This window comes from Dromaius novaehollandiae, chromosome 1, assembly GCF_036370855.1.
Source record: "Dromaius novaehollandiae isolate bDroNov1 chromosome 1, bDroNov1.hap1, whole genome shotgun sequence".
Taxonomy (NCBI): Eukaryota; Metazoa; Chordata; class Aves; order Casuariiformes; family Dromaiidae; genus Dromaius; species Dromaius novaehollandiae.
Window position 1 is genome coordinate 126,204,327 of NC_088098.1, and position 27,448 is coordinate 126,231,774.

A 27,448-nucleotide genomic window follows, 5' to 3' on the forward strand; every position below is an offset into this window, starting at 1 on the left:
CCTGTCATTGGGCTCCAGTAAGAAGAGTCTGGCTCTGTCTTCTTTGCACCCTCTTGTCAGACATAAACATTGATCAGATCCCCCTGAGCCTTCTCTTCTCAAGGCTAAACAGTCTTGTATGTCATGGTATGAGAGATGCTTCAGTCCCTTGATCATCTTTGTGGCCCTTTGCTGGACTCGCTTCAGTATGTCCACATCTCTCTTGTGCTGGGGAGCCCAAAACTGGACCCAGCATTCCAGGTGTGGCCTCACTAGTGCTGAGTAGAGGAAAAGATCCCCTCCTTTGACCTGCTGGTAACGCTCGGCCTAATGCAGCCCAGCGTACTGTTGGCCTTCTTTGCCACAAGGACGCGTTGCTGGCTCATGGTCAACTTGGTGTCCACCAGAACCCCCAGGGCCTTCTCTGCAAAGCTGCTCTCCAGCTGGTGGCCCCCAGCCTATACTGGAATTCTGAATGGATGAAATAGAATGTGATACGATTGAATGATGGCAACTTGGCATCGTAATCCTGCATGGGTATTACTCTCTTGTAAGGCATTTAAAAGGTGTAGAACAGGATACAGAGATATATATAGCAGCGTAGGATGCCATTTTTTAATAAAAATTTTCTTTGTTGAGGTGTGTTTTGCTCTCAGACAACTCTCCATGCATTTTGACCTGATTGCATAATCAACAGCTGGATGGTGGTATAAATGCTAGTAGTTAAATTGTTAATGTAATTTGACCTCAGATTTCTCCCTTCCCGCTTTATTGGCAAGACATAATACTGACACATTGACCATTATTCCAAAAGCTATCAAATCCAAGAATCTGGTTGGGTCTTAAGGTACTAGATATTGTTAGGGTTTTTTTTTTTAAAAAAACTACATGGTTATATTTTAGAAAATAAATGGAATTTTTGTAACAGAGTAGGTATTTAAAAAAAATTTTGAAGTATAGCATCAAACTCTCTGTAAATCACATCCAGAACCTTCATCAGCCATAATATTTTGGTATGATTATGTGGAATTGCAGTTATGTGTTGTGCTCATGTGATAATTGTTGGTGGCTGGGGTGACTGAAAGTTCATTTATGTGACAGCTCTGTGGTGTAATCTCTAACTCACAAAGGTCTGCAAAGTTCCAGTAAAAGTAAACAATCTCCTTTTAGCAGTTGTAAAAGGTTTTGCAAACTCAGTTTCTGATGTTTTGCAAAGATTTCTGTTGGAGCAAGGGTTTTGTCTTTTATGTGGACTTCACAACTTTGCAAAAGGTAATATTTAAAAATAATGGAAAAATAATAATTTGAAGGTATTATCAGTAGTCACAGTTGGCTGTCTGATCTGTATGTCTCTGAAACTTATCAATCTATTCATATACCAGCCTCTAAAAAACATTGGTTATTCTGAGTTACAACAGTTGGCTGTTTGTAACGGTCAAACTTGTAAATTCAAAGGCATGTCATATCAGTTTCTGACATGATTCTAGCATTATTCCTGATAAAGTTTTGTAAGATAATGTTTGCATTTAAGTGTACAAAACTGCCTGACTGTATGGTGTTCTTATACATTCTTTTTTTATATGCAGAGTACCAAACTAGTCCACGGTGAAAGATATACAGAACCAAAAAGGCTTATATGATAGACATATATGTCCAAAGGAAAACCCACGTAACTTGCAAACACATTTGAAAATTTATCATAAACCATGTTCTGTAGAAGCACAAATTTGTAAATCCTTTCAAGAGAAGATATCTAGCAGTAATAAAATAGACTTTTCCCCCTTTAGACAATAAAAAAAGCTGAATATTATGAATTCTAGAGTAATAGATGTGGGTCCTCAGTTAAATGTACTGTCGTTGTATAAGTTGTCCTGTTGATACTGTGGTTCCTGAACCTCAGGGCCTGTCCAAGAGTACACCTTATTTTTTTGTTTTCTGAAGAGCAGTTTATCTGTTGTGTAACTAAAGGAGAAGTTTGGTCTGCTATTTTGTGCATTCTTCTGGCTGAGGATTTCTCACTAAACACGTGTATATAAAATGTCATAATAAAATTTGTTTGAGAGTGATAAATTGATGCTATCTACTGAGATCGTTTAGGTGTTTGTTTGCTTTTTTTTAATCGAGAGATAAAATTTGGCCATACATATACAGCTACAGTTTTCATGTTGTGCTAATTGTATGCATCCCCCAAAAGTCCAGGGATATTTTGGTATTGATAAAGCTATTGGCTATGCCATCCATTAAACAAATCCCAGTCTCATTCCTTGCACATCCTCACTTACAGAGGGAGCCAATTGCAGAACAAAAGTGCTGTGTTAAATTACTGGAAAAAGTAGTTTTTTACGTACATAATGCAATTACTACTTTTCTCTTGGAAAAGCACAAGGACAGTAATTATTGTTTACATTAAAGTACGGAATTGACTAATCTTAAAGTTTTCATTAAAAAGGAAGTAGTAAATAGTGTAAAGTGTGACTGACCATCTTCTTGTTGTCCGTGTTTATAAAGCTGCTGAATAATCAAACACTCCTATGGGTTCTCATTGTGTCTTTTTTTTCAGGAAACGGTAAACTTTACATGTTTGGCAGTAACAACTGGGGCCAGTTAGGACTAGGATCAAAGAATACTGTCAGCAAACCAACATGTGTTAAAGGTTTGTTTGATTTATTTGCCTTTTTGAAAGGTGACCCAGGTGAAGAAGTGCTTTATAATATGCAGTTCCAGAATAACTGATTCTGCTTTCTTTACTCATCACGTGTAGTGTATTACTGCACAAGCACACAGAGATAACTTAAAAGGATCCCTGACTGATTTTCTGTCGCTTCCAGATTCTAAGTACTTTAGAGCCTGAAGATTACTTCAGATACTTAGAATCCTATCTTTCTGAGGGTTCTCATTTTATGTAATATTTGCCTTTTCTGTGCATCTTCACATTGTTTGCAAGGAAATTTATCCAGTGCTTGATCTCTGCCATATTGTGCATGTGTTAGAGATCAAGGGTTCCAAGAGCATTGTATAATTTTCGTATCACATTTATGTTTGTACCTTTATAAACTAGAAAAATCTAACAGGGACTTTCTACAAATACTGCTACATTTTTAGCAAGTGTAAGAAGTGCCTGAGGGTGCATAAATATTAATATATTTGTGTGAAGTCTGAAAAAGCAGTAAAGTAAATGCCCATATGCTATTATTATATTTTGTCCAATATGTTTTCATTTCATTTGGTTATCTGTTTAATCTTTCCCAGGCAGTTTTATCTTGTCAAACAAAACTAACAAGTAAATATTTTTTCCTGTCCTCTTACTTATGTCAAATCAGATCCATGCCATTAAGATGTTCCTCTTCACCATTAAATCTATTTACCCTCATCCTTTCTGTCAGCAGGTCAATCTGTTAGTTTATAATTAAAAACAAATTATCGAGTTTGCTCAAACTCTTTTCTTCCTGTTTTAGTGTATTTTGCTGTGTTCTATCTGCTCCTCTCTATATATTTCACTTCAGAGGGAGAATAGCTACTCTCAGGTTCACATCTTCTGTCAACCGTGTGAGAAGCTGATTTTCACCTTGGCTTAAATAGATTGGGTGTCTATCTTTGTTTTTACTATCAGATTGCAAAGGAGAATAAAAGTCAAAGAGAATATGACAGGAATTGAAAACCAGCCTGGCTTCCATTGAAAAATGTCACAAGGCAGGGGTATCTGTCTTCTCTTGGCAATAGGCAGCTGGAGAAGTTGCTGGAGCTTTTCTCACCAGCTTTCAGGCATTGGCTGGCTTTGGCAGTGGGGTTGCAAAGACACACTTTTCAACTTCTGCTTGGGGCCAAATGGTCATGGCTGCATGTTTCCTGAGAAAATGTCTTCCTGGATTTGACTAGAGGCTAACGAAATTGGTTATGAAAAAATACCCACAATGTTGTAAATATTGCAATTATCTGTTATGATTTGTTGGCATAAGTAGGAGGAAGGATAGGGAGCACAGGCTAGTGAAGGACTCATTAAGATCATGTCTGAGGCAGGATGTAGAGCACAGGGATATAAAGCAACAAATTAAGAATTTAGGAAGAAGCTAACACTGGAAATGCCACAGTTTCCAGTTGGTTGTGGTAGGTGTCATGTAGAATGGGCAGGACTCTGAATTTGGAGGATTTGTGCTTGTGTCTCTATGATACACCAGAGACAATTCAGACTTAAGTAGGTAGATTTATTTAGTGATTTGGTAGAAAGTAAAAGGGAGCATAATCTGAATGTTATGGAGCTGATGAAGGTTGGGTTGGAAGGGCTGAGTAAGGCTTTGTGAAAGGAATGATGGTTGCCAGCTTTGTCATAGACCAGTATAGTGGAAAAGCAATTAAAAAATTATATAAATTATAAAAATAATGCTGTCTTACAAGCATCAAGAATATTATATAGGGTAAATAGACACGGTAGAGGGAAGATAAATCCTTAAGGCAAAGATCAGTAATTGGAGAGTGGAGGGAAAAGGCAGTAATTTTTTTTTTTCCTCTGTTTCTGAAATGGTGTGTGCTTAGCCTGGGAGAAAAGGCACCTTTGCGTTCTCACTTTCTCAGCAAAATAGTTCTTCATAACTCCTCTTACATACATTCCCAGTCTTTCACTGTGACCAAACTGCTGAGAGGTGCATGCATGGGTGAATGATATTTGAGCTGAGATTGAGAAAGGATGGTATATGCAACCTTTCCTGTTATTTTAGGTACAAGTTCAGATGGGACTGTCCTTAGCAGCTTGTAAGTTTAATGATCAACAAGAGGGCAGTACAGAGCAAAAGCCTAGCAAAAAAAGTAGTTTTGCATAATCAGGGAAGGTAGGGAGGGTAACATGAAAAAACAGGATGGTTTTGAAGATCTAAATTAGTGGGAAGAGCAAGAGAGTGATTTAAGTATTATATGATTAATGACAACTGAAGAAAGCTCCATACATGTTTATTTTAGTGCAACTTGATCTATTCTTTGAGGCCTATCTTATAAATGGTAAGTTTTGTGGAATGTGGCATTGTGATAAAGTAGCGATTACTGAGTTAACCTGAATGGCAGCTATAAGTTTTTTAGGACTATGTCTGTTTCCCTTTCTTAGGAGGAATGCTGATTTACTAGGTAATGTGCTGAGTTTGTATAGCCAACTAGTCTTGTAGCTTTACATTCCATTGGTAAAAATATGAAAAAAATCAAAGAACTTCCTGTAGAGCATAGAACACTTTGCTGTTGAACCATCTATTAATCTGTTTGTAATTTTTCCCCTTTAATTTATAGCTTTAAAACCAGAAAAAACTAAACTTGCTGTTTGTGGAAGAAACCACACATTAGTTTACACAGGTATGTAATCTATATTATATACATGTTAAAGGTAGGTTTCTTCCTTTGGTTTCATGCAGAACTACATCAGGAAACCCAGAAGTATTCAGGAAAGAAAAAAAAACTCAAAATGGGGCTGTTAAGACTCGGCTGCTTTTATATCCAGTTCTTTGAATGCTTGTATTATTCTGTGCCAAGATATGTATAAATTAGTACTATATAAGAGATTGCTAGCAATGGACAGATGAATAAATTGGGTGCCTACATTTGAGGTGTGATTAATAATTATCAATATTCCTTTTAGGCCCTGTAAAGATATATTAGTATTTTCTATATATCTGTACTCAAAGTTATGTTTGACAGGTAATGTGTCTTTAATAGTGTGAAGTTATATATTTGGGTAAAGATGCATAGAGCATACTGTTTTGAAGCCTTCTAAAAGTTTGTTGCCTTTTAGTTAGACAAGGCATTCTGCCATTTCTCTGACAATGTGCTTTATTAAGCTTTAGATAAATAAACCGTTAATTTAAACTAAAAAATAAATTTTTAGAGACAGTATGCAGAGATTTGATGCAAATGCCTGTCATGCTTCTAAAATTTATGTAAAAGAATAGCCACCTTTGTGGTTGCAATCCTTATGCTTGCAGTGATGTTGTAAGGAAGATTGTTTGATTATTAGGGGATTTATATATGTAGATGCCCTGAGCCCCATAAATAAGACTATTAGAATAAAACAGCACATTTTAATAACAGTTGAGTATGCCAGACTGCACAGGATAAGTATTAGTCACTTTTAGTGTACACTTTGGCTAGGTAATTTGTGGCCATTTATATAGCAAGGACCATTTGTCAATTGTATGTCAGTTGCTTATCACATTTGTGTCTGGGTTTGTGTTATTAATGGGCCTTATCTTTTTCATCATAGATGAGCACTTTAAATGTGAAACATACTAAAATTAAACATATAAATCTTGACGTTCTCTTAAGGTGAAGATAATCATCAGCTTTAACTTCAATTTTAAGATTGTAAAGCAGGATAAAGAGCTACTTAGATAAATAGAAAGTGATTTAAATATTGAAATGAGTAAAATAATTCTAATAAAAACCTAAGCAAAAATGTATTTCATTCTCACTGTTCAAAACTATCAAGTTATGCATCTCTTATGCACTAATATGACTTTAATTTTCTTGCCTGTGATATCATTCTCCATTTTTGTCCTGTTTTATCTTAAATTAAATTGTGCAGTCTTTGGGAAAGGAGGTTCTTCTGGCTGCCAGGGCCACTGGAAGTTGCTTTGTCAGAACTCTTGAAGAATTTCAGACTATATTTACTTTTTAGATCAGTCTCCAAGATGGTGGAGAAACTCTCTTGGTCTAAGAACGTGGAAGACCTTTAGAATGTTCCTATTCAAGTGGGTGCAGGAAAGCTGCCTTGCTAGTTACAAAATAAACTTCTAACATCAACTTTAGAATACCTAAGGGCAATACACCTCCACTTTTCTGTTACATTTTTTCCACAGAAAAGTTAAATGACTTGCCCCATTTTTTCAGACATCTTGTTGCCACTGATGAGAATGTCCTCATTCTGTGTATTACATGTGCTTTTCTATATGCAGAAAAAGGAAATGTATATGCTGCTGGAGGTAACAGTGAAGGTCAGTTGGGATTAGGTGACACAGAGGAAAGGACCACGTTTCATTTAATTAGTTTTTTTACCAGCGAGCACAAGATCAAACAGCTAGCAGCTGGATCATACACCTCAGCAGCAATAACTGGTAAGAGAAACATCTATGAATGTGTTTTCAGCTTGGTGTTCCATGGAGACATATTTTAGCATTCTGTCTGCATGTGTGTGTATTTTCTATGCTTGCCTGCCCTCTTTCCCTAGTAATCTTAGTCATTTTTTTTAGCCAATTCCTATTTCAACAAAATCTGACAAGGGTGGCAGTCTTATTAACTTCCTACAATACTCTATTTGTGAAAATACATTATCAGGCTGAGAGAGAGCATCTCACATTGGCAACTGTATGCAGTGGGATCTTAAGCCATAGTAGATACTAAGAATTTACACAAAGGGAGAGATAGTAATGAACGCCCCGAAAGTGGGAAGAGCTTCAGTTAGTTACCAGGAAAGCCAGCTACAAAACATGAATCTAAAGGAAACTAAGTTTCTTTAATTCCACTTTTTATTACAACTGTTTTGGTCTAAACAGGCTATACAACTATGTAACTACTGATTCTGAGAGAGGCCTAACCTAGGCCTACTTTCTGCAGTGGCAAAATTATACAATGGAGACTTGATGAAATCAGGTTATAATACTTTCAACCACTGGATGTGTGATCTTTTATTCCCCTGTGATCTAATTTTTGTATTTCTCAAGCCTTGCTATGAAGCAGCTGTTTCTTTATGTGTTTAGGATAAATTATTGAGTCTATAATTTCAGAATGTAACAGAGAGCGTAAGAAAGTATTAAGAGAGATGCCAGGCTGCTGTTCTTTGGTTTGTAATTTTTTTCTGACAATGGCTAAGGTTGTCCTGAGCTCTGTAAATCACCTTTGAATGATTTCAGTTCCAGACAACATCTCATTAACACTGTAGATGCTGGGTTTTGCTCATCTCAGCTTATTTTTCACCAATAGATATGTAGAGAGAATACTACATGTTTTCTAGATATTTTTCATTCTTTATTTGAATCTTTTTTCACCTTTTTTCCACCTTTTTTTTGCTTCTTACTGCTGCTTTTGGTATCTGTGTCAACAGAGGCTGGTCTTAATAAACCTGGAACAGCTATTGTGACAGCTTAAGGAAAGCAGAACACAGCTGGGCAGTATAATCACCTGTGAAAAGACAGACAGACAAGGAAAGAATTAGTTGGATGTGTACCAAAGTCAGAGAATCAGTTTGGAAGGAGGAAGTGGTGACATGCCACTGGAAATGAGATGCCTTAAACTCACCACACTCTTGGCATAGTGACCTCTGGCAACTAAGGAGTCTTATACTCTCCATCTTTCTTGTTTTTGAAGGAATGTATCTACATAGTATGTTATCTGTTGCTATTTATGGTCTAACATTAGTTATCACTAGGCTTGCTATGTCACCTTTGAAAAGAAGATAGCCTCTTACTTCAGACGGTTTTGTTGCATTGTGCTAAATATCACTTCGTGTCTCTATGATGATGACATTTAGCAGTCATTCATATAGTTTATGAAATTCTTCTCAAATGGATAGATTAACTTTTTATTAGTGTTCTTTTGGTTTTAAGTCTATTAACTTTCTCTGTCTTTATTTTAGAGGATGGACAGCTTTTTATGTGGGGTGACAATTCGGAAGGTCAGATTGGCTTGGCTAATGAACCCAGTGTCTGTGTCCCTTGTCAAGTGGTTGTCGGAAAACCTGTTTCCTCAGTATCCTGTGGATATTATCACTCTGCCTTGATAACAGGTGAGAAAATGAGAACAGTAGTTAGCAGACATAAGTCAGTAGTTCTCAAATTATTGTCCTGGCAAAGGTAGCTCATGAGACATTTGTTACTTTCAAAATTAGATATGTTAGTCATTATAAACTCTCATGTGGATGAGAAAATGGTCTACATAGTTGTGTATGACCTTGGGAAATTTTACCAGAGAGAGCTTCTCTAAAATGTGGTCCATAATTTATTTGGGAAACTCTGATGTGATCTATTATATAATGGTATATTTATAATTGAATTAATAATACTGTGAGAAAAAATTGCTGTGAATGTTTTGCATTTGCACAATGTTTTACAAAAAGATATTAGGAAAAATGACTGTCTTACCACACGAATTTTATTTTTAAGAAGGCTATGACAAATGTAGATTAATACTATTTTTTCAGTAATCCAACTTTTGAGATTATTGATGTTTGTCTGGTGATCAAATAATCCTCTTCATCTTCCCTAGAAATACAAATATTGAATAGACTTTTACTATGTTTTAGGGAAAAACTAATTTCATCTGCCAGCACTGCAACATCATTGTGAAGATTTGATGTTATATCTTAAGTTTTAAGTTTTGAAGTAAGTTAAATAGGTAATATACAAATCTGAAATTTATGAGGAGAAGCAAATGTTACCATGAGCTGGTGTCTGATCTCCAAAGCAAACATTGTCTTTCTACCTCTCCTGTTGCTTTCCAGTGATGATGCCTCTCTTTTTTTTAATAATACCAATGTTGTTCAATTTATCAATCAGTAACGATAGAATTAAACATAAGCAGGCATGAATTCCTCCAGGCCATATATATTTACATTATTAAGCTTTAAGGTTTAGTCCCATCAAAATAATTAAAGATTTCAAAGGATTAATAATTTTGATTGACAAGATTTTAATGGGTACCCAGGAACTACTCTATCAGGCGATTTTCTCAGCTTACTTGATAAATGGTACTTTTCCACATACAGTATCTATATAGCTCTCTGAGAACATGCCATTAACAGAATGAGAGCTTTCTTGGGTGAAGTATTAGGTGTCATGCTGGTAGTATGCCACTTTTATTATAGATGCTTTATTAGAATAAATGAACAAAATGCCACTGACTGGTCGGGATCTGAATGTCTGTTGGAAATGCAGAGCTTCCTAAACTTGAAATGAATGGTAACAGATCCTTACTTCTAGGATATAGTAAGAAGGGTGTATTTCACCTCACAGACAAGAGCTGAAGTGCTGACAAGACTACAGTGGGATGTGACAAAAGCTCTCATTATAAAAAAGGGTGAGGGCAAGCATCTAAAAGCATGGAGGGAATAAAGTGTGCCAAATGCTCTAAGGAAGTGGAAACTTTTAATCGAGGGAGATGAGAAGAAAGGATTAGGGTAGCAGCTGAGTGAGAAAACTGGGACCTCTTAAATATTGATAAGAAGATACACTGGTTATCACTTACGAAGATGGGAGTTGTTGAACCTGTTACTGTTTAAACAGGCCTAGTTGTGAGATGGTGAATCTTAATTTTCAGCCCTAGTATCTGCAAATCTTGTGAAAATTGAGCTTCACTGTCCCTTGCTGAGACTACTGACAGACATGCCCTCTTCTGTGGGGAAAGGAGAAGCATTTTTAGATTTTTTTTTTCCTTTGAGCCATAGCTGTTTGTTTACTTTGACTGATCCACCACAGAAATACACTGTTGGACTTCTAGGTACTTACTCTGAACTCATCTAGCTACTTCTATTGCAGTAATGTCAATGTATATCTAGATAGTGTACAAAAACAACATTAGGCATTTACTCCATTTGGTATACTACAAGTATACCATAGTCACACATTGTTTTAACTATGATGTTGGCTATTAAATTATCAAGTTGGAAGTTTTGCAAGCTGAGTCTGCTTGAGTAAGCCTAGACTCACTGTACTGGCTCAGAATAGTGGTTCAGCTCCTTGGTATTCTGCCTCTGAGGGGTGGTAAAACATAGCAAACTAGGTAATTATGGAATATTTGGAATACTGATGTTATAGAGAGGTTTAACTGCCAGTTCGTCATTGACTTATGACTTGAAGTGTGTTTGAAGTTTTAGCTAGCCTTGGGTTTTTCCATGTATTTCGATTGTATGATTTTTATCTTGCATGCTAGAATTTAAAATAATTAGTGTCATTTTTAATATATACTATTTGGAATTTGGAGGAAACACCTGGAAAAAAGTATGATTCTGTATTTCCAGAAATCAAATTTGAACAGTTCAGGTGAGTGTTTAATCTACATTACATTCTCTCAAAATCAAAAAAGTATACCAGATGAACTTTTTAAATTGTGATTGCTATTATTGTGGAAAACACTGTTATTACAATGCTGTAGAATTACAACATTCTGACTTTTTAAACTTTATTTGTACTTCAAAGAGCATCAAATAATATACCATCCTTAATAATAAAACATAGTTTCAAGGTGATATATACTGCAGGGTTGAACTGATGAGCATGGCACCATATGGTTCCCTTTCGTAATGTATTTACATTTGACATTAGCAATATACTGACTAAGCAAACTGTTAGGAGCACAAGCATATCCAGCTTAAAATAGAAAAGGTGGTTAGTGAGTACACACTAGAGTACGTAGTCTAGTCATAGAGTGCCCTCTCCAGGGCAGGCTGTTCATTAATAAGAGCCTATCCAGGAAAAAAAGCAGTGTACTATAGATTCCAGCTTTATTTTTTTTTAAGGTGTTATTTCTTTGAAACAGACACTTTTAAAAAGATCGTTAAGTGGGTAAACACCTGTAAGGTGCTCAATAACGTCAAGTGCAATAACAGTCCATGAAAAGTTGAGCAGACTCTTGACACGAACATTTTATAGCACATTTTATAAAAATTTTACAGCATTCGATCATCTTAATTTATACTACAGTTCTACCAAAGAGATCACACAGTATCTAGAAGTTCCAAGAAGACTTGTCACCTTTCTTTCTTTTGCTTTTTAGAATGCCTTGTTTGCAGGTGATAAATTCAGCTACTAATCGTGTCGGGCACCTATATGCTACCATGTGCACATAGGCCCTGCTGATGCCAAAGAAGTTGTAGAAAAGAAGAGCAGAATATAGCCTGAAATATTTTTAATTTAAAAAACACTTCTAAGATTTAGACTAGACAGGAGCGCCTCCAATGGCTAGCTGATTTCCATATGCAAATCAGAAAAATGGTCCAGTTACTCATCTTGTGTTTGAGAGAGCATTGCTTGCTTGTCCGTCTTCTCTCGCTTTGCAGTCTTCCTAGAGTTCCACTGAAAAGAAACTACTAGTTTTTACTTTTCAGTCCTTCCTCTTTAGGACTTTTTTCCAATATCAGTTTCCTTTTTCTTTTTTTGCATATTTAGGACATTAGGCCCCCATGTTTGAATTGAAGCATGTCTCTAGCAAAGTGACAGAAAAAGAAATGAAAGAGCTGAGAGAATGTAGCAACACTGTTTGAGGCCACATACAAATCTTTGCTTGACTGGTCTTTGGCACACTAGTTCAAGAGAAGGCAGTTTTTCAGGAAGTGTTAAGCTTGGCAAGCATATATAGCTCATTTGTCTACTGAAGGATCCCTTTCTTGGAGCCAGAAAGGAACTGGATATATTGGATCTCTTTGGGTGTTTTCATCTGCAAGAACTGCTACTATAAGCAAGGTTAGGCAAGATTCTTACTGTGAAAAAGTCTTCACAGAGAGCTTGGTGGGTACCCTGAATTCCTTTCATTTATTTTCTTTGTGATTATTTTTAAGCAGCAATTTAAAAGCTCCCAAGCTTCCACAAACACTTCCATACACAAAATTCCTGTGTTTGAGGTGGTTTCAACAAACTTGGCCTGGAATAAATACTTTTTTTCTTAATTTATTAAAGGACTCCTGGAGTGATTACATTCTTTTGTCTACTTCACTAATCTGCCACCAGCCACATCTCATATCCTCTCTCTTCTGCAGTATGTGCATTTGTCCTTGACAGCCAAAGGTAGTTTTTCGTTTGCTTGTCCATTTCCCTGACATGCTCCTGTGATCTAAGGTTTAGTGGCACAGAATGTGTTTCACATTAGGGAAAGATTAACCTCTAAGAATGTGAGAAGGTTCACATGAGAGAGGAAATTAAATAACCAGGTTTGGTGGAAGTATTGTGAACTGAATGTTCTTAAAATGCAGATGTGCTGCACACACATAATTACACTTAAAATTTATCTGGGTTTTGGCTGGATCCTTTTTATGCTTGATAGCTATTCTTCATGATTTTTAGACTACTTTTGCCCAAGAGGGATGTATAATGTATTCAAAAATTGCTTCAGTAAATGGGTTTATCTTTGTTAGCTGGATTATTAAGTTAAAAAATGTAATAAATTTGATTAGTTTGAGGAGTCAATGAAAGCTTGACCATTTGAATCTGTAATCCTGTTAATTAGATCGTGATTGGATTAATACTTGCTGTACAGTAGTGTTTAAAAAGAAATGCTGTGGTCTCTTCAAAGAGAATTGCATGAGTAGTTAACTCCCAACTGTCTTTTCAGGGTTTATCAACTTGTTTCTGTGGCAGATGGAATAATATTAAAACGTTGATACTTGCCTTCCAAAAATTGTAGTCGTGTTTTTTCTTCTTTCACTCAACAAAAGTGAGAGAATCCCTAATAAGATCTGAAAATGGGAGCATGGACTCCTTTTGTTGTCAGTGGAATGTTTTGGTTACAGAAACCGTCACTCTACAGCTCATTATTTTTTTGTTAATTAGGCTAGTGCTTTAGAATAAAAAGTGATCCTGCAAAAGACTGCAAAGTATCAGCTGCTTAAGCATATTCAGAGCACTTGTGTATGCAAGAAATAAAACAGAAGACCAGGCTGACCAGAGAAGCCTAAACATAGTCCAACTAGTTTAGAACTGAAGTGAAATAAATTTTTCTGCAGCTGAGGTTATCTGCTGCTTCTTAAAAAAAACAAGTTGAAATGACTGAAAAACACCCCTTGGAAACAAAAAGTATAGAAGAATGCAATATAAGATATTTCTGCACAGATACATACACATGTGTGAACTGGGATAGTATTATTGGTTTAGCTCAAGATGTTTTTTTGTATGCAAGAAAGAGAAAATGCAAGGAGTGACAGAAAAAATAAGGATGACTGGGAGGATGGGGATACATCTCTGATGGTAACAGTTGGGAAATAGAGTTGATATCCTGTTTCACTGAAAAGAATGTAGCTCTTCTGTGAATAGATTGTGGGTGGGTGCTCTTAATAGTTTAAGTCCTGTGAAACCCTTCAGGAAGTTTGACACCAAATAAGGTTGTATTATTGTCTTTCCCTGATTGCCTCTGTGTGCTGTTAGAGCATTCAGTAAAGATAATTAGTCCACTTGCTGGCCATACTGACCTAGAAGTGTGGTACTTCAAGAATCTGTGCCATTGTGAGAGGCAGAAGTGATCTTGGAAAATGAAACTGTATGGAAAAGCCTGGGCTTTTTTAACTAAGACAGATGCTGAATTTCACAGGCCTTTGAAGCTTTAGAAGTAAATACCATCAGAATTAGGCTCTGAATCTTCAGTGGGAATGCTGGGTTTCAAACTTTATATCGAGGGTTGGAACCCATTTTGCATTTAAAGCAGTCATCTGGCTTCTATGAAAGAAATGTCCTTATAGTCTTCGCTTGCTGAATATGGAATAATAAACTTTTTGGAGAATTGTCAAGTTAATTGGTAAGTTTATGCATTTAAATTAATTTGAAACTGAGGTATCTTAATATATAACTTCTGGAATGATTCTTTTCTGAATCGTAAGCAAATAAAGAATTTTTTTTGAACCATAAAATAACAGACATATCTCAGATTTTCTCTAGACTTAAAATTGTTGAAATCCTATCCTCAGGCTTCATTTGAAGAAACTAGATCATAGTTAATTGCCAATTTTATTTACTTATCACAGATTGTAGATAACAAAGGTAACATACAAACATACATATTAGATCATCATGACTGCTCTAAAATTACTTCCTCTGAGAGGATGGGGGGAGAAGTGCTGCTTCATAGTAAAGATGTAGTAGCTTAAGAGTTTTCTCAATGCACCAGAGTCCTTCTGGATGAAGGTCCTCACGACAGCAGTGCCTGTCATGCTGTGTTCTGTGCACCAACTGCTGTAGTCACTGTTTAGCACTAAGTAATCAAGAGCCAAATGCCACAAAGAAAATAATATATGGCCAGCAAAAGTCTTTCAGGAAAAACACTTTGAGTTTAGTTTATCTACTGGACTTAGCAGATGACTTAAATGAAATTATATTAGTGACTAATTGGCCTATAGTTATGCATAAGGAAGATGCAGTTTTGCAACCTGAAATTCTTGCTCAGTTTTTATTCATGCAAAAAGAAACTTTTAATTGAGTGTATTGCTAGAGTAAAGCTCGGGAAGATTCGACGAAAGTGACGTATTTCTTACACCAGTTTTGACTTTATCTTTTGAGTTTTTAATTCTGAGAATGAGAAAGTTCCTTTCCTGACTCCTTGTTTTGCCCAGGTTTTGATAAGCTTCAATTACTTTTAAATCATGTCCTTCAGTTTTTAACTTGGTTTTAATCATTGACTAATCTCATTTGCTCTTTAAAGCATACATGTATCTTCAGTCTTACTTTACACTTCCGTTCATAGGATTATTTTTAATTCTTTCATATTTCCTATTTCCATGTATGCTTATTTTTTTGGTTATTGCCATTGTCCTTAAATTCTCAAATTTTAAGTTCAGGCTGGCAAAATGGAAGGAAAAGGAACAAAGATACCAGCTGTGCTGAGAAATATGGGAAATATTCACAAAGGCTAACATTATCTTAGAAATAAGCTTGTTTTCTTATGCTCCATATATGTTCAGTGAAGAGAGAGATGGACCTCTCTAGTGGACAATTCTGAACACCTAAATAAGGCTTCAGCTTTGAAACTCTCTCTGAGCTTATCTGTTTTCTTTTTCTGTGGAGAAGAAAGGCATTTCTAAGGTTAAGTCAGCTTTTATATTGGTTAGCGGTTCATAGCTTTTGAATTAAAATCTCTCAGAGATTTGTTCACAGTGCAATACTAATGACTCTGAATTCTGTAAATTTGTCTACACTAAATGTATTCCTCTGAAAAGAAAAGTACATTTTGTACTGAAGTATAGATGTGCATATTTCCAAAAATATTGTAGATTGGTGCCTCCGATGCCTGAGCTTTAGTAATAGAATATAAGTATGTGGTATGTTACTGGGTTGATTAGGTACAATTATCCTATAATGTTCATACACTTTTCTGTTCTACTGATTTGTGTCTGCAGCAGCCTTGACAACCCGGACTTACTTCTGAGTGCATGCTGGGAAACCTGCTCTGTTTTGTATTTTCACAGGAGATGGTGAGCTCTATACTTTCGGAGAACCTGAGAATGGGAAACTGGGATTGTTGCCTGAACAGCTGAAGAACAGTAGAATCCCACAGCCTGTACGAGGAATTATGGAAAAGGTTAATGAGGTTGCTTGTGGTGGAGGACACACCGTGGTGCTTACAGGTGTGCAAATTAACTGGCTTTTTTATAGCCCTACAACTTAGTCAGTAATCTCAATACGTGGAATAACGTACATCCCACTGAAATGTAAGATGCTCAGTGTTTCTTTTCTCTGAGTAGCTTGAAAGTGATGCTAGGGGATGAGAGGATGGGAGTTTTATGTGAAAGCATCTCTTCAGTAATAAATTTTAAATGACCTTGAATATGTGATATTTAGGAAGTCACTTTGCAACTAGCTGCCTGTTAATAGTGATAAAGATATGCGTATTCTACTAGATGCCTAAATGGATTAAGTATCCCTGTTGTAATACACAGAGTTTGCATGTGACTTTGAGCAGAATCTTTAACATATGTATCAAACCATTGCAGATATAGTTCATTAAATATACCATACAAAAAGATAAAACTCAGTATATAAAACTCATATATTAGTTCACAGGGTTGTAGATACAGTACTTCAAAATGAAATATGCTGTATATTACTAGACTAACTAGTAGTTTTGTTCCGATGGTAAATTAGCTTTTCAAAGAGATAAATGCTAGGCATAGCTAGCTCTTCATTTCTACAGATTCTAACCTAAATCGTTTTGTTCTTTTTACTGTTTTTTACTATATTTATCTAGTTTCTTAAGTGTATTTGGGCTACAAACCTTCCTTCTAGCACATTTTGAAATATCTCCATCAGCTCATGTGAATGGGAAGTTTCTTGTGTGATTAGAACTGTTTACATCAGTTTACAGAGGATATCAGGGTACTGGAGTAAAAAGGCATGTCAAGCCCTTGAGATGGTGCCCGTCTTGGAAGCAAGGAGGGTTCTTATGAATAAGGAAGATAAAGCAAGCCTCTGGTCCTTCCTTGGGTGCTGGGGCAGTGACTTCAGGAACAGAGTATTCAGTCTTTGCTAGGGATGGAGGGAAAGAAGAGTATGAATGCCTCCTTAGCTGTGAAAGCTGAAGAGTACTGCAGCACTGAAAGTCTTCATATTAATAGATCTTGTGGTATAACAGGAAAGCGAGTTGGGAGGAACTGAGATGTAGACGATATGTATGGAAAGGGTATGGAGTAGTGACTGAGTGATGCAGAATAGACACTGTATGAAAAAAATTGTGAGTAGGGTTGTACAAGGAGGGAGACATTCAAGTATTAGGATGCACTTGGATAGATATGTGCATGTATTTAAAAAAAAAAGTGTTTTCTAAAGTGAGTTTGTGTGTGTGTCTGCTTGAGAAACATATATGTATTTACATATATATTTATATGCTGAGATCTTTCATTATTTTTATATAAATGCTGTTTAATTTTTCTAATTTCTGAACAGTACAGATTACCAAGTCAAAAATAGTTACTGAAAGTGTGTGATCTTACTCTGACCTCCTTAAGCCTTGATTCCAGGTGAAAATTCTCTTAAAATGATAAATTATTCTAGAATACTGCATCATTTCCTTGACTCCTTCAAGATCGTCATATGGTTTCTGAGATTTAACTGTTCCGTTTTCACATTTCCTTTTCTCTGATTGGACTTACAGTCCATACAGTATGTTAAGCTTTGAGTTTCCTGAACAGGTCATTCAAAATGGCACAGTTTACTTCTTAAGATAGAAGTTCCTTGAGCATTTCAAAGAAATTGCCATCCCATGCTAACAGTATTGTGACTTTTGTTGTATTTCAGTTTCCGTACAGGGTCATAACATCATCTCCAATTATTTTTTTAGATCTACTTTAAGTCACAAAATAATGCACAGTTTTATATTGTTCATTTAAATGTTGTTGAATCTCAGAATAAAACTTAGGATGGAAGTTTTCAGAAACTAGTCTTTTTTTAGTAGCTGTAATTGTTTCAAAGAAAATGTGTATTAAAATACTGTTTCATCAACATGTCTATTTTAATCTGATCTGTCAAGAATCTGTAACTCCCATTGCTTTAGGACACTGCATTTTTCATAATTTTGCCTAATATCCACAAACACCAAATCTTGCTTGTGTTTAACATTCTACAAGTTTCTACTAACATTCCACTAGTTTTGTTTAGCATGTGATTTTGGGTAATGCTTAGTGTGTCATATATGAATTATTTTGTTTTCACAGTAAATATCAGAGAAGGTGTTAGTAAATTACTTTTATAAGAAATACGTTTTAAAAATTTGAATGGTGAGTGAGTAAAGGTAATATCTTAAGAAATTACAATGCACTTAAAGTTCACAAAAAAGAATGCTAGTGTATTCCTAGAGATTTGAAAAGTGAGAAACTAGGAACAAAAAAGGATATTTTTTAGGAAATACAGTAATTTGTCATTTTGCGAAAATGTATTCATTGGCTGATTTTTCTAGATGTGTTCACAGTATTTGTGCAAAGTAATGATACAGTTTTGAATGGAATTTAGAAGTTCATAACCATTGTCAAAACTGAACTACTACCATTTGGCATCAGAATGCCTAAGTGTTTAGTTCCTTTTTGTCTTTACTTGTCACTATAACAATTTAGATAGCTAAAAAATTTAGCAGTAATAAGAGGGAAAATCAAAGGCTTTAATAATTGGCTGTAATACAGAATTATTGGTACAACAGAAAAAGAACTTTGGAAAGAATGAGGAAATAATCTAAGACCTTATTAGATATGTTGGACTTTTTCAAGAGTGTGGGCCTCATGAAAATTCAACCTGAACCAGTTCAAGAATTGAGACACTTAGAAATATTCACTGTTACCTTCATAATTTCAGAAATATGGATGAGGGAATCTAAAAAGCCTGCAAATTATAGATCAATCACTGTAACTTCACTAGCTGAAAAAAAGTTGAGACAATTAAATAGCCTGTTGATAAGCAACTGAAAGATAACACAGTGAAAAGCAAATAATATAAGACCAATCTAATTTCCTTCTGTCCGAAGGTAACAGTCACTAGATTTCATTTTCTTTGATTTTCATGAGGCTTTTGAATAGTGTTGATAGGAATTCTGTGGAAACAAATATTGCACTATAGACAATTACAAATTGCAAACAAGATAGCCATATAATGCTGTTCTAATATCATCATAGATATGTAAAAGGAGGTTTTGTATGCAAAGACATCAAGAGAGCTTTCCAGTGTTTTCAACACTGTTAAAGGTTCCACTGAAACATCATGTACAGTTTGGCCATCAAATTGTATAAAAGCCATAAAATTATTCTGGAGTGTCAGATCAGAACAACAAGAAAACATAACTAGAAAACTTAATTGTAAGGAAAGATTAAAAAAAGGGAGAGATTGGTTAGTCGAAAAAGGGGAAAACTAAGGAAAGACATGGCGTCAGTCTTCAAGCGCATAGAAGGTTGCTTCTCGGAGGAAGGTAATAAGCTTTTCTCTTTGTGAGATCTTAGAGTAGGACTTCAATTGCAGCAAGGGTTGTTTAAATTGCATATCAAATAAAATTTTCTAACTGAAAGAATAGCCACATTTAAAAATGGGCTATATAGAGAGTTTGTGGCAATTGAATGACTGCGGTATCTCTATGATCAAGGAAAAGATGATAGTGTAGGACCCAGGGAAATCTAGACCAGTCAGCTGCCTTCTCTTTGCAGAAAGCAAGTTGTTTTTTTCTGTAATCTGATCACATAGTTCTTACCATGGTTCCATTACAGCCTTTCTCATAAATGTTAATCTAATTAAATATCTTATATTATGTATCTTATATAATTCTTGTGAGCTTCTGGGAGCTCTAGTAATTCAAACAGAAAACTTTCATTCTTTCACAGCTTTCCTGACCATCTTGTTGGAGCCACCATCTGCTCATCAAAATCTTTGTTTTCTTTGGACTAAATAATTGTAAAATACTGTAAGGAAAGAAAAGGGAGTTTGACTTGGCCCATAGATGATTTCCAAAATATCATGTTTGGCTTGTAATGAATTTTGCAACTGTATAGCATTCCTGTAATTATCTCCTTTCCTAACCCAAAATGCAAGAGCTGAATAAACAAGTAAGATATATAGACATCACTCCTTAAATCTGTATTTTTAAAATGTTAAATAGTCATCTGTTGTTAATCTGGTGCAGTGCCTTTAGGTTATGTAACAAAAAATTCTAAAATATAAACTGAAAATCTGATTGAGAGGAATTGCAAGTAATTTGATTTGGTATTGCACTGCAAGCCACTGGAGAGAATAAAGGCTGAAGTGATGTGCTGGAAAAGGTTATGGGTAATGAATGATAAGTCAAGCTGCAAGATTCTGGGTAAGTTAAAACTCCTTTGGGAAATGTATGAAGAGGAAATAACAGTAACCAATCCAGGAAATAATGCAAACATTTGTCTACATTTCAAAGCCTTTGTCTCTGTTCTTCCACCAACATGCAGTCTCACCCTAGCAGTATTTTATGTCATAAAATTAATTTCTCTATATGAAATCAGATTATCATTATTAGGAAAAAATTACCATAAATTGGGGCCAGCAAATGTATAAATCCTAGGAATATTTTATGGGTCATGAAGTGAAGTTCTGCACAAAGAATTAGATTATCATTATTGATTATTTTTTAACCATAACTCTAAAACCAAGCAATAGAGACTTTGTTTTAATGGCATTTGGTGTAATAAAATTACAGCAAATGACTGTTACAAAGATTTAGTTGGAAGATGTAGACTTGGATGACATCAGCATTATAGTGAAATCTCTGGAGGCGGAAGCTAGAAGTAGAACCCGGAGGCAGAGTATGAAAGCTGAAAAACAAATATAGTGAAAAAAATGTCATAATAAGCAACATATTTTACTATATAAGATTTGACTATGGAAATAGATTTTGTAATTGAAGACAAATAAGATAGAGATTTAGTGCTGGGTTAGCTGGCAGTCCAGTGCCAGAACGTCCAGTTGAGCCAAGAGAAGAGGAAAGCAGTATCCTCTGACAAACGCTTCTGCCTAAAGATTGATAATTGTTGTGATAAGAGTGGAAGTTCAGACAGACTTTTTAAACGTAATTCCACTATTATTAAATTGGCTACAACTATGTCTTCAGACACTTTGAACAAGAGTAGAGGATTAAGGAAATACTGTCTCAAGTGAAAGATCCTTTGTCAGGAGTGTTAACGTGCAGAAATTCTTCTGACTCATACAGTATTTACTGTTTAAATATTTGGGAGAAGTAGAAGATTAGGACACTGTAACCATATAAAAAGTGAGTGTAGCATATATTATAGGCTTTGCACCAGAAACTTAACTTGGAATCAATATGGAAGTATATATTGCATCCTCAGACGAAATAGTATGACCACAAGTTCAGAATTTTGATAAGGGATATAGCTTCAAAGGGGGTCGAAAACATTTATACCTTTATTAAGTTCAGTCTCCTAAATTAAGAAACTATACAATAGTTGAACAAATTCTGAATTTTATGTTTCAACTTATGTGGATAAAGGGCACGGCTTGGCTTTAGTAACGCAGTACCTACTGAGACTGTTTTCATCTTTTCAGGGTCTTTCCAGTTTTCCGGAGTATGTCATTTCGGTCCTAAAAAATACTAAGTGAATTTCTAGCTATTGTATATTCCCCTGTTTCATCTGTCTGATTTAACGTAGGAATAGGATAGAACACCATGTCATATGGAGAAACTGTTGTGCATCCTGGCTTCTTTCTTGCCATCAGTTCTATTTAGGACTTATCAAATTAGAAGAAGGCTTAATTCAGTTATCTTACTGAATATGAGACAAATTTCTTCCTGACTCTCATACATGATTAGTCCATTCCAAAGCACTTCATTTTATTTCCTTTTTATGACTGATATCTATTCTATTTGCAATTTTGTATACTAAGAAACATCAAAATTCTGTTTGAAATCTCTGCAGCGGTGTATCAGAGTGAATGGTAATCAGTATGCATTAAAATAATGCGTTTTTTGCTCTGAAACTCTGAAATGGGAAAACCTTAAATTTTTTTCCAGAGAACAGAAAATTGAGCTATTGATAACAATGACAAGGAAAAAACTACTTTTTAAGGATAGAATTTTTGAATATGGTATTAGAAATCATCTTCTTTAAAAGTCTTATTGTTACTTTTGCCATTACTATTTTACAGTTGTTCTAGAAAATAAACAAAATAACAAAGATAAACAAGGTAATTGCCGCAAAGGTTTTTTCTCACTGTAGCAGCACAAACCTATCCATTTCATGACAGTTTGTCAGCTCATCTAGGAAGGTCATATCCTCATCCCAGATGACTTCTCTCACTCAGAGACTAAAATGACACGTATCCACTACCCCAAGATTCTTGCAAACGCTTTCTACTGAAAATGAAAGCTGTTGGTATGATCACTTTCAAAAGAAGTATAAGAAAGCAGCAATCCCAACTTCTGTACTTTTTCAATAAGCTTTTAAAAAAGTCAAATAAAACCTACTTCTGAACTGAGAAGGCTGGAAAGCAGAAACAGATGATTGGGAGTGGCCTTAATATCTTTCATTTTTTCAGATGAGGACAGATCGCCTGGAAATAATCCTCTCTATAAAAGGATACATTACCTCCTTTTATTGTCTGAAGGGAGGGAAAGTGAAGATACTTCTTCAAAGGAAAAAGTGAAGCAGTCCTTGGAGAATGGATAGTATGACATCATACATAATACAGAACATTAGTGCATTAGTATGTAAAATTTTGGATTTTTCATCTTCTGTCTCAAGGTTTTTTAAAAAGAAAAGAAAGTCAAGATATCATTTTGAAAGAGAATGAGAAGGATGAAAAACCTTTACCTTTTCATGACAGAACTGAGAGACTGTTGAAACCATATAGGATTATCTAGATTTATCAAACTATTCCTTAAGTCTGTATACTATTTATACTGAAATCTCTAAATCCAATTTACTGGCTCTGGTAAAACTGAGTATTGTGTAGACAGATGATTTTTACAGTAATATTTTTCAGTATAAGCTGTTTAAAAATAAAACTATAATAAGAGTGAATACCTCATTGACATAATAATAATAATAAAGTGGTTCAAGGGGAATAAAGCTATATGGAGAGCTATTAGAATATCTGTGTGTTTCTGTTATTCTTCTGGGGATTTTTAACTTTGCATGCAGTTTTAAATATGTGGGAAGGAATGTGTGGCTATTACAAAGACTCTTGGAACTCCCTCAGTAATTTCACCATGTACAATGAGGGATAAAAAAATATCTGAAAGCTACATAGATTTTTGCCTAGGACTATTTCATTTATAGGGACAACGGTGTTTGAGATTAAGGAGCAGTTATGTGCTCCAGAAGATGCACGCAAAGATGGAAGATGTCCTTTTGAACACAGTTACTGGGAAATATCCCTGTTGTTCTTTTTTGGAAGATACAGAAAGTAAAGTAGAAGCATTCTCAGCACTTAAGTGCAGCAGTTTTTTGGAACAGGGAAGCCGCTGATTTCTGTGCAGGCTTTGAAACTGCTTCTCTTCATCCTTCAGGGACCCTTCTCATGGGAGGCTGCTGGGAGACAGCAGTCCCTTCCTCAAGATGAGACAGGAATTCTGTTGTGCTTCCTCTGGGTGCTGTTAATCCTTCCTTCTGGTTCACTAGCACCCTTGGAGGCAGTGCTGCACACTGCTCTGGCGGCATGTCTTTCCTCTCCCCTTGAACCTCTCTGGTGCTGTTTTGACCATTCCATAGGAAACTAATGCAGCAAAAATCCCCAAACTTGGTTTACTGAGCTAGGTAGCCAGCAGCCAAGCAGACAGCAGAGACAGTGCAAGTGGGGAAAGAAGAAAGGAAGAGCAAGATCTGCCCTTCTGGTGGCAGCCTGTCTTATCTGCATCATCTAACCATGTCATTACTGGGACTGAGTACAGTAAGAAGAAAACACTGGAGCTCTGTCCCCTTTTGGATTCGTGTTGTCAGCAAATTCATTTGCAAATTCACATTCAGAATGATGGAGTTCATCTCTGACATTTTTTTGACAGGTCTATGAGATTGTTTTGCTGTAGACTTCTGTCTCCATGTATTTATAAAGATAGCTTGGAGGAAATACCTCATTTCTGCTAAATGGGATTATTACTGATGTTTGGCCACACTTCTGCACTGGATCCTGAATAAATGTTCTCTCAGAGAGGTAAATCATTTAAAGCTGCAGGATTTTTGTCTTCCTGTACCTTGATAACTGATTAAGCAGATTTTACAAGAAGGAAAATTCAGGTCCCCCTCATCTCCAGGGGCAGAGAAAAATTTCATTCTTCTTATAAAGGCACTCCAAATTGTTTTTAGATTGGTCTGCTCTTCCCCAAGAAATAGGTTCCTGTGCTTCAAGTTTGCACATGGGAATATCTTCCTCTAAACATGAAAGCCTTTATAGGCCTAATTTATTTTATGAAAGAAGTATTCCACATATCAACCTGGGATTAAAGATAATATGAAAAAACTTCAACTTCACTCAAAATAATTACATTAATCAGATAAAGCTATATAATTTGAAAATGATATGATCTGCCTGTGTCCAAAGAAATATTAAGACAAATGCAGTATTTTAAAATAGAATTTATGGAATCAACCTTCCTGAGAAATCCATTTACTAAAATGAAGATGAAATTCCTCAATTCACTTAGAGAAAATTTCTGTCTTTCAGGGGTAGTTTCTTGATTCTTGTCCAGAAAGTACAAATAACAGAAAAATTCTTATTCCTTGTTTTACTTTAAAAAGAGACTTCCTTCTAAGTTGTTGCATTCTTGCACTGAAATTTCCAGTAGAGGGAGCTTTACTATTAAATTTAGTAGAAAAATGGCTTTACAAAATATTTTACACTTTCAGTCTGAAAAAGTTTGAGACCATTGTTTTTTTATGGTGAGAATTCATGACATCTTAATGTGGAACAATTATAAAAGGGGTGGAAAGGACAAACTGTTTCCTAGATAGAGAATTTTTCCGTATTTAGTGTTCACAGTATTTCAACCTGGTTCCTTTGTAAATCTGAACATTCAATATGAATTTGTAAGGGTACTATGGTAGCAATACGAAATCTGGTCCATTGTCTGCTTTGCCGTTTTTCTGACAGAAGCAAAAGATTAGTTCGGGAGAATGGTAACCTGATTTGTTTTTAGTATTTCTTCACTTTGGGCTGCTCTAAGACAAACAGCAAAAGGATATTTGGCTACACAATATAAACTAGTTTTGTGGCACTGAAGCATACTTTGCTATTCCAGTGACCTCATTTCCTGAACATGAATAAGTGCTCAAAAAGCAAAGTTTCTCCTTTGTTTGTCGTTCCGTACGTTCAGCCGTGGAAGCCCATTCCTCTCTTGCTTTTGAAGATGGTGACGTTTTTGACCTGCCGGCATCTGTGTGGCAGGGGTGGACAGGCTCTGCACCCTCTTCATGATAGTGATGTAATGATGTATTGCTCCTGAGTCTCAGTTATTTTTGCTTGAGGCGGAATATTTTTTATCCTTCCCGATCTTTCACAGGTTTTCACAGCTTTTTGCAAATGTTAATTAGTATTTCTGTTGCTTTTCTGTTGTTGCCTACTGGCAAAAAATAGCAGGGGGATAGAATAAAATTCTAGGAAAGCATCTCCTCTTCCCAAAAATAATTAGTTTTTGAATTTCCCTTTTTAAGCATGACCTCATCAAGATTTCCAAGCTTCACAGTCTTCCCCGGTTGTGATGGATTGCCAGGGATGGACACACCAAAAATCTTTATTGCCTTGGAGAACCTCACATTCTTTTTCCTGGCACAGACAGTCTGCTAAATGGACAAAATGTACAGTGTGGAAAAATGATTATTCTGTCACAAGATAACAGAATTATAGTGTTCTCTGTGTTGAAGGCAGGGTTGGTTTGGTAGCCAAACAGAATACTGAAACCTGTTCTGCTGTTGTTCCAGTATTTTCTTCTGCACAAATTAGTAAATTAGTTCTAGTTTAAAGGCGTTGAGTCTGTTAAATTTTGGGTCATGCAGTGTATGTGTTGTAGGTAACAAGAAACTAAGATGAGACTATTGTATTTGAAAATGCACATATATGTAAACGTGATCTTGAATTAACTGCAGTAAAGTCCCATAAATTTTTGTTAGCTGATATTATGTGTATATATGATCAGTAGATCATTTTGCAGTTATGCCATATGTTAGAAAATATATTGCATAGTGCAAAATTCTTTTCTGTATATATTTAATTTACTGCTTCACTGCCTGTTTCTTTTTATTTTCTTCTGTCAGTATTAATTGACAAAGCATTGCTTTTTTGATGCCAATGTCATTTAACTTCCATTTTGTTAATAGAAAGCAGGTTATAATATATATGGCAGCATATTTGTTGTTAACTTCTCCTGTACATTTTCAGAGACAAATGTATATACTTTTGGACTTGGACAGTATGGACAACTGGGACATGGTACTTTTATTTTTGAAACTTCCATACCAAAGTCTGTGGAGCACTTGAGGAGGCATAAAATACGTAACATTGCATGTGGGGAAAATCATACTGCTGTAATAGCAGGTACGTAAGTGAAAAATTCTGAAATGCACTTGTAGTGACTCTCCATTGCACTGAATAAGCTTTCTGTAGAAAATGAGTAGTAGAAGAAGAAGCTATATGCAGACTTACTATTTTTAAAGGTTGAGTGGCCAAAGCTGTGTGGGAGTTAGTGAGAAAGCCAGACTGGATATTAGGAATTTCTGATTTGCAGCCGTGTGTAGTTCTGCATACATGATCTCCTGGGGAATTGCAACTTCATAGTCATGCCTTGCAAACGGGTATTCTTGTTTATAAGCCTTTGTTTCACTATACAATTTCTATTTTATCATTTTGGGTTTTTTTTCAAATTGTCTAGACTAATCTAAGACTGTACTTTGTCTGAAAATATACATATTTTTGGATTGTACTCATTTGTAGAGAGTCTAAAAATAATTACTCTGTTTTTACTTTTGGAAGAAGAATGTTCCTTACTTGCACAGTCTGTTGCTTTGTTTGTAATGGTTTTGTCATGTTTTTCTATTGAACCTTTGTTATTAATAACATCCTTTTTTCCACATACAGAGAATGGCCTCATGTTTACCTTTGGAGATGGGCGACATGGCAAGTTAGGACTTGGAGAAGAGAATTTTACAAATCAGTTTGAACCCACTCTATGTTCTAACTTTTTGAGGTTCACAGTCCTTTTGGTAAAACTTCTGTTCATGCTTTTCAGACATCAAAATGCTGCTGAAATCTCATTATAGAATAATTTTTCCTACAATGTTTAATTAATAGATAACAATAATTGG

At 35.5% G+C, this 27,448-nt stretch overlaps 1 protein-coding gene across 4 annotated transcripts in view; it reads left to right on the top strand.

Moving 5' to 3' along the window:
- The window catches only part of RPGR (retinitis pigmentosa GTPase regulator), a 67,430-nt gene that overhangs the window by 7,574 nt on the left and 32,408 nt on the right, over window positions 1–27,448 (top strand). For 3 of the 4 annotated variants that reach the window (XM_064497662.1, XM_064497675.1, XM_026104110.2), the window contains exons 3-9: window positions 2,540–2,632; window positions 5,248–5,310; window positions 6,906–7,064; window positions 8,582–8,731; window positions 16,106–16,264; window positions 26,526–26,681; window positions 27,222–27,346. In XM_064497662.1, coding sequence (XP_064353732.1) covers window positions 2,540–2,632; window positions 5,248–5,310; window positions 6,906–7,064; window positions 8,582–8,731; window positions 16,106–16,264; window positions 26,526–26,681; window positions 27,222–27,346 — 905 coding nt within the window. The remainder of the gene's footprint in view (window positions 1–2,539; window positions 2,633–5,247; window positions 5,311–6,905; window positions 7,065–8,581; window positions 8,732–16,105; window positions 16,265–26,525; window positions 26,682–27,221; window positions 27,347–27,448) is intronic. The other variant, XM_064497665.1, reaches the window with a different exon arrangement.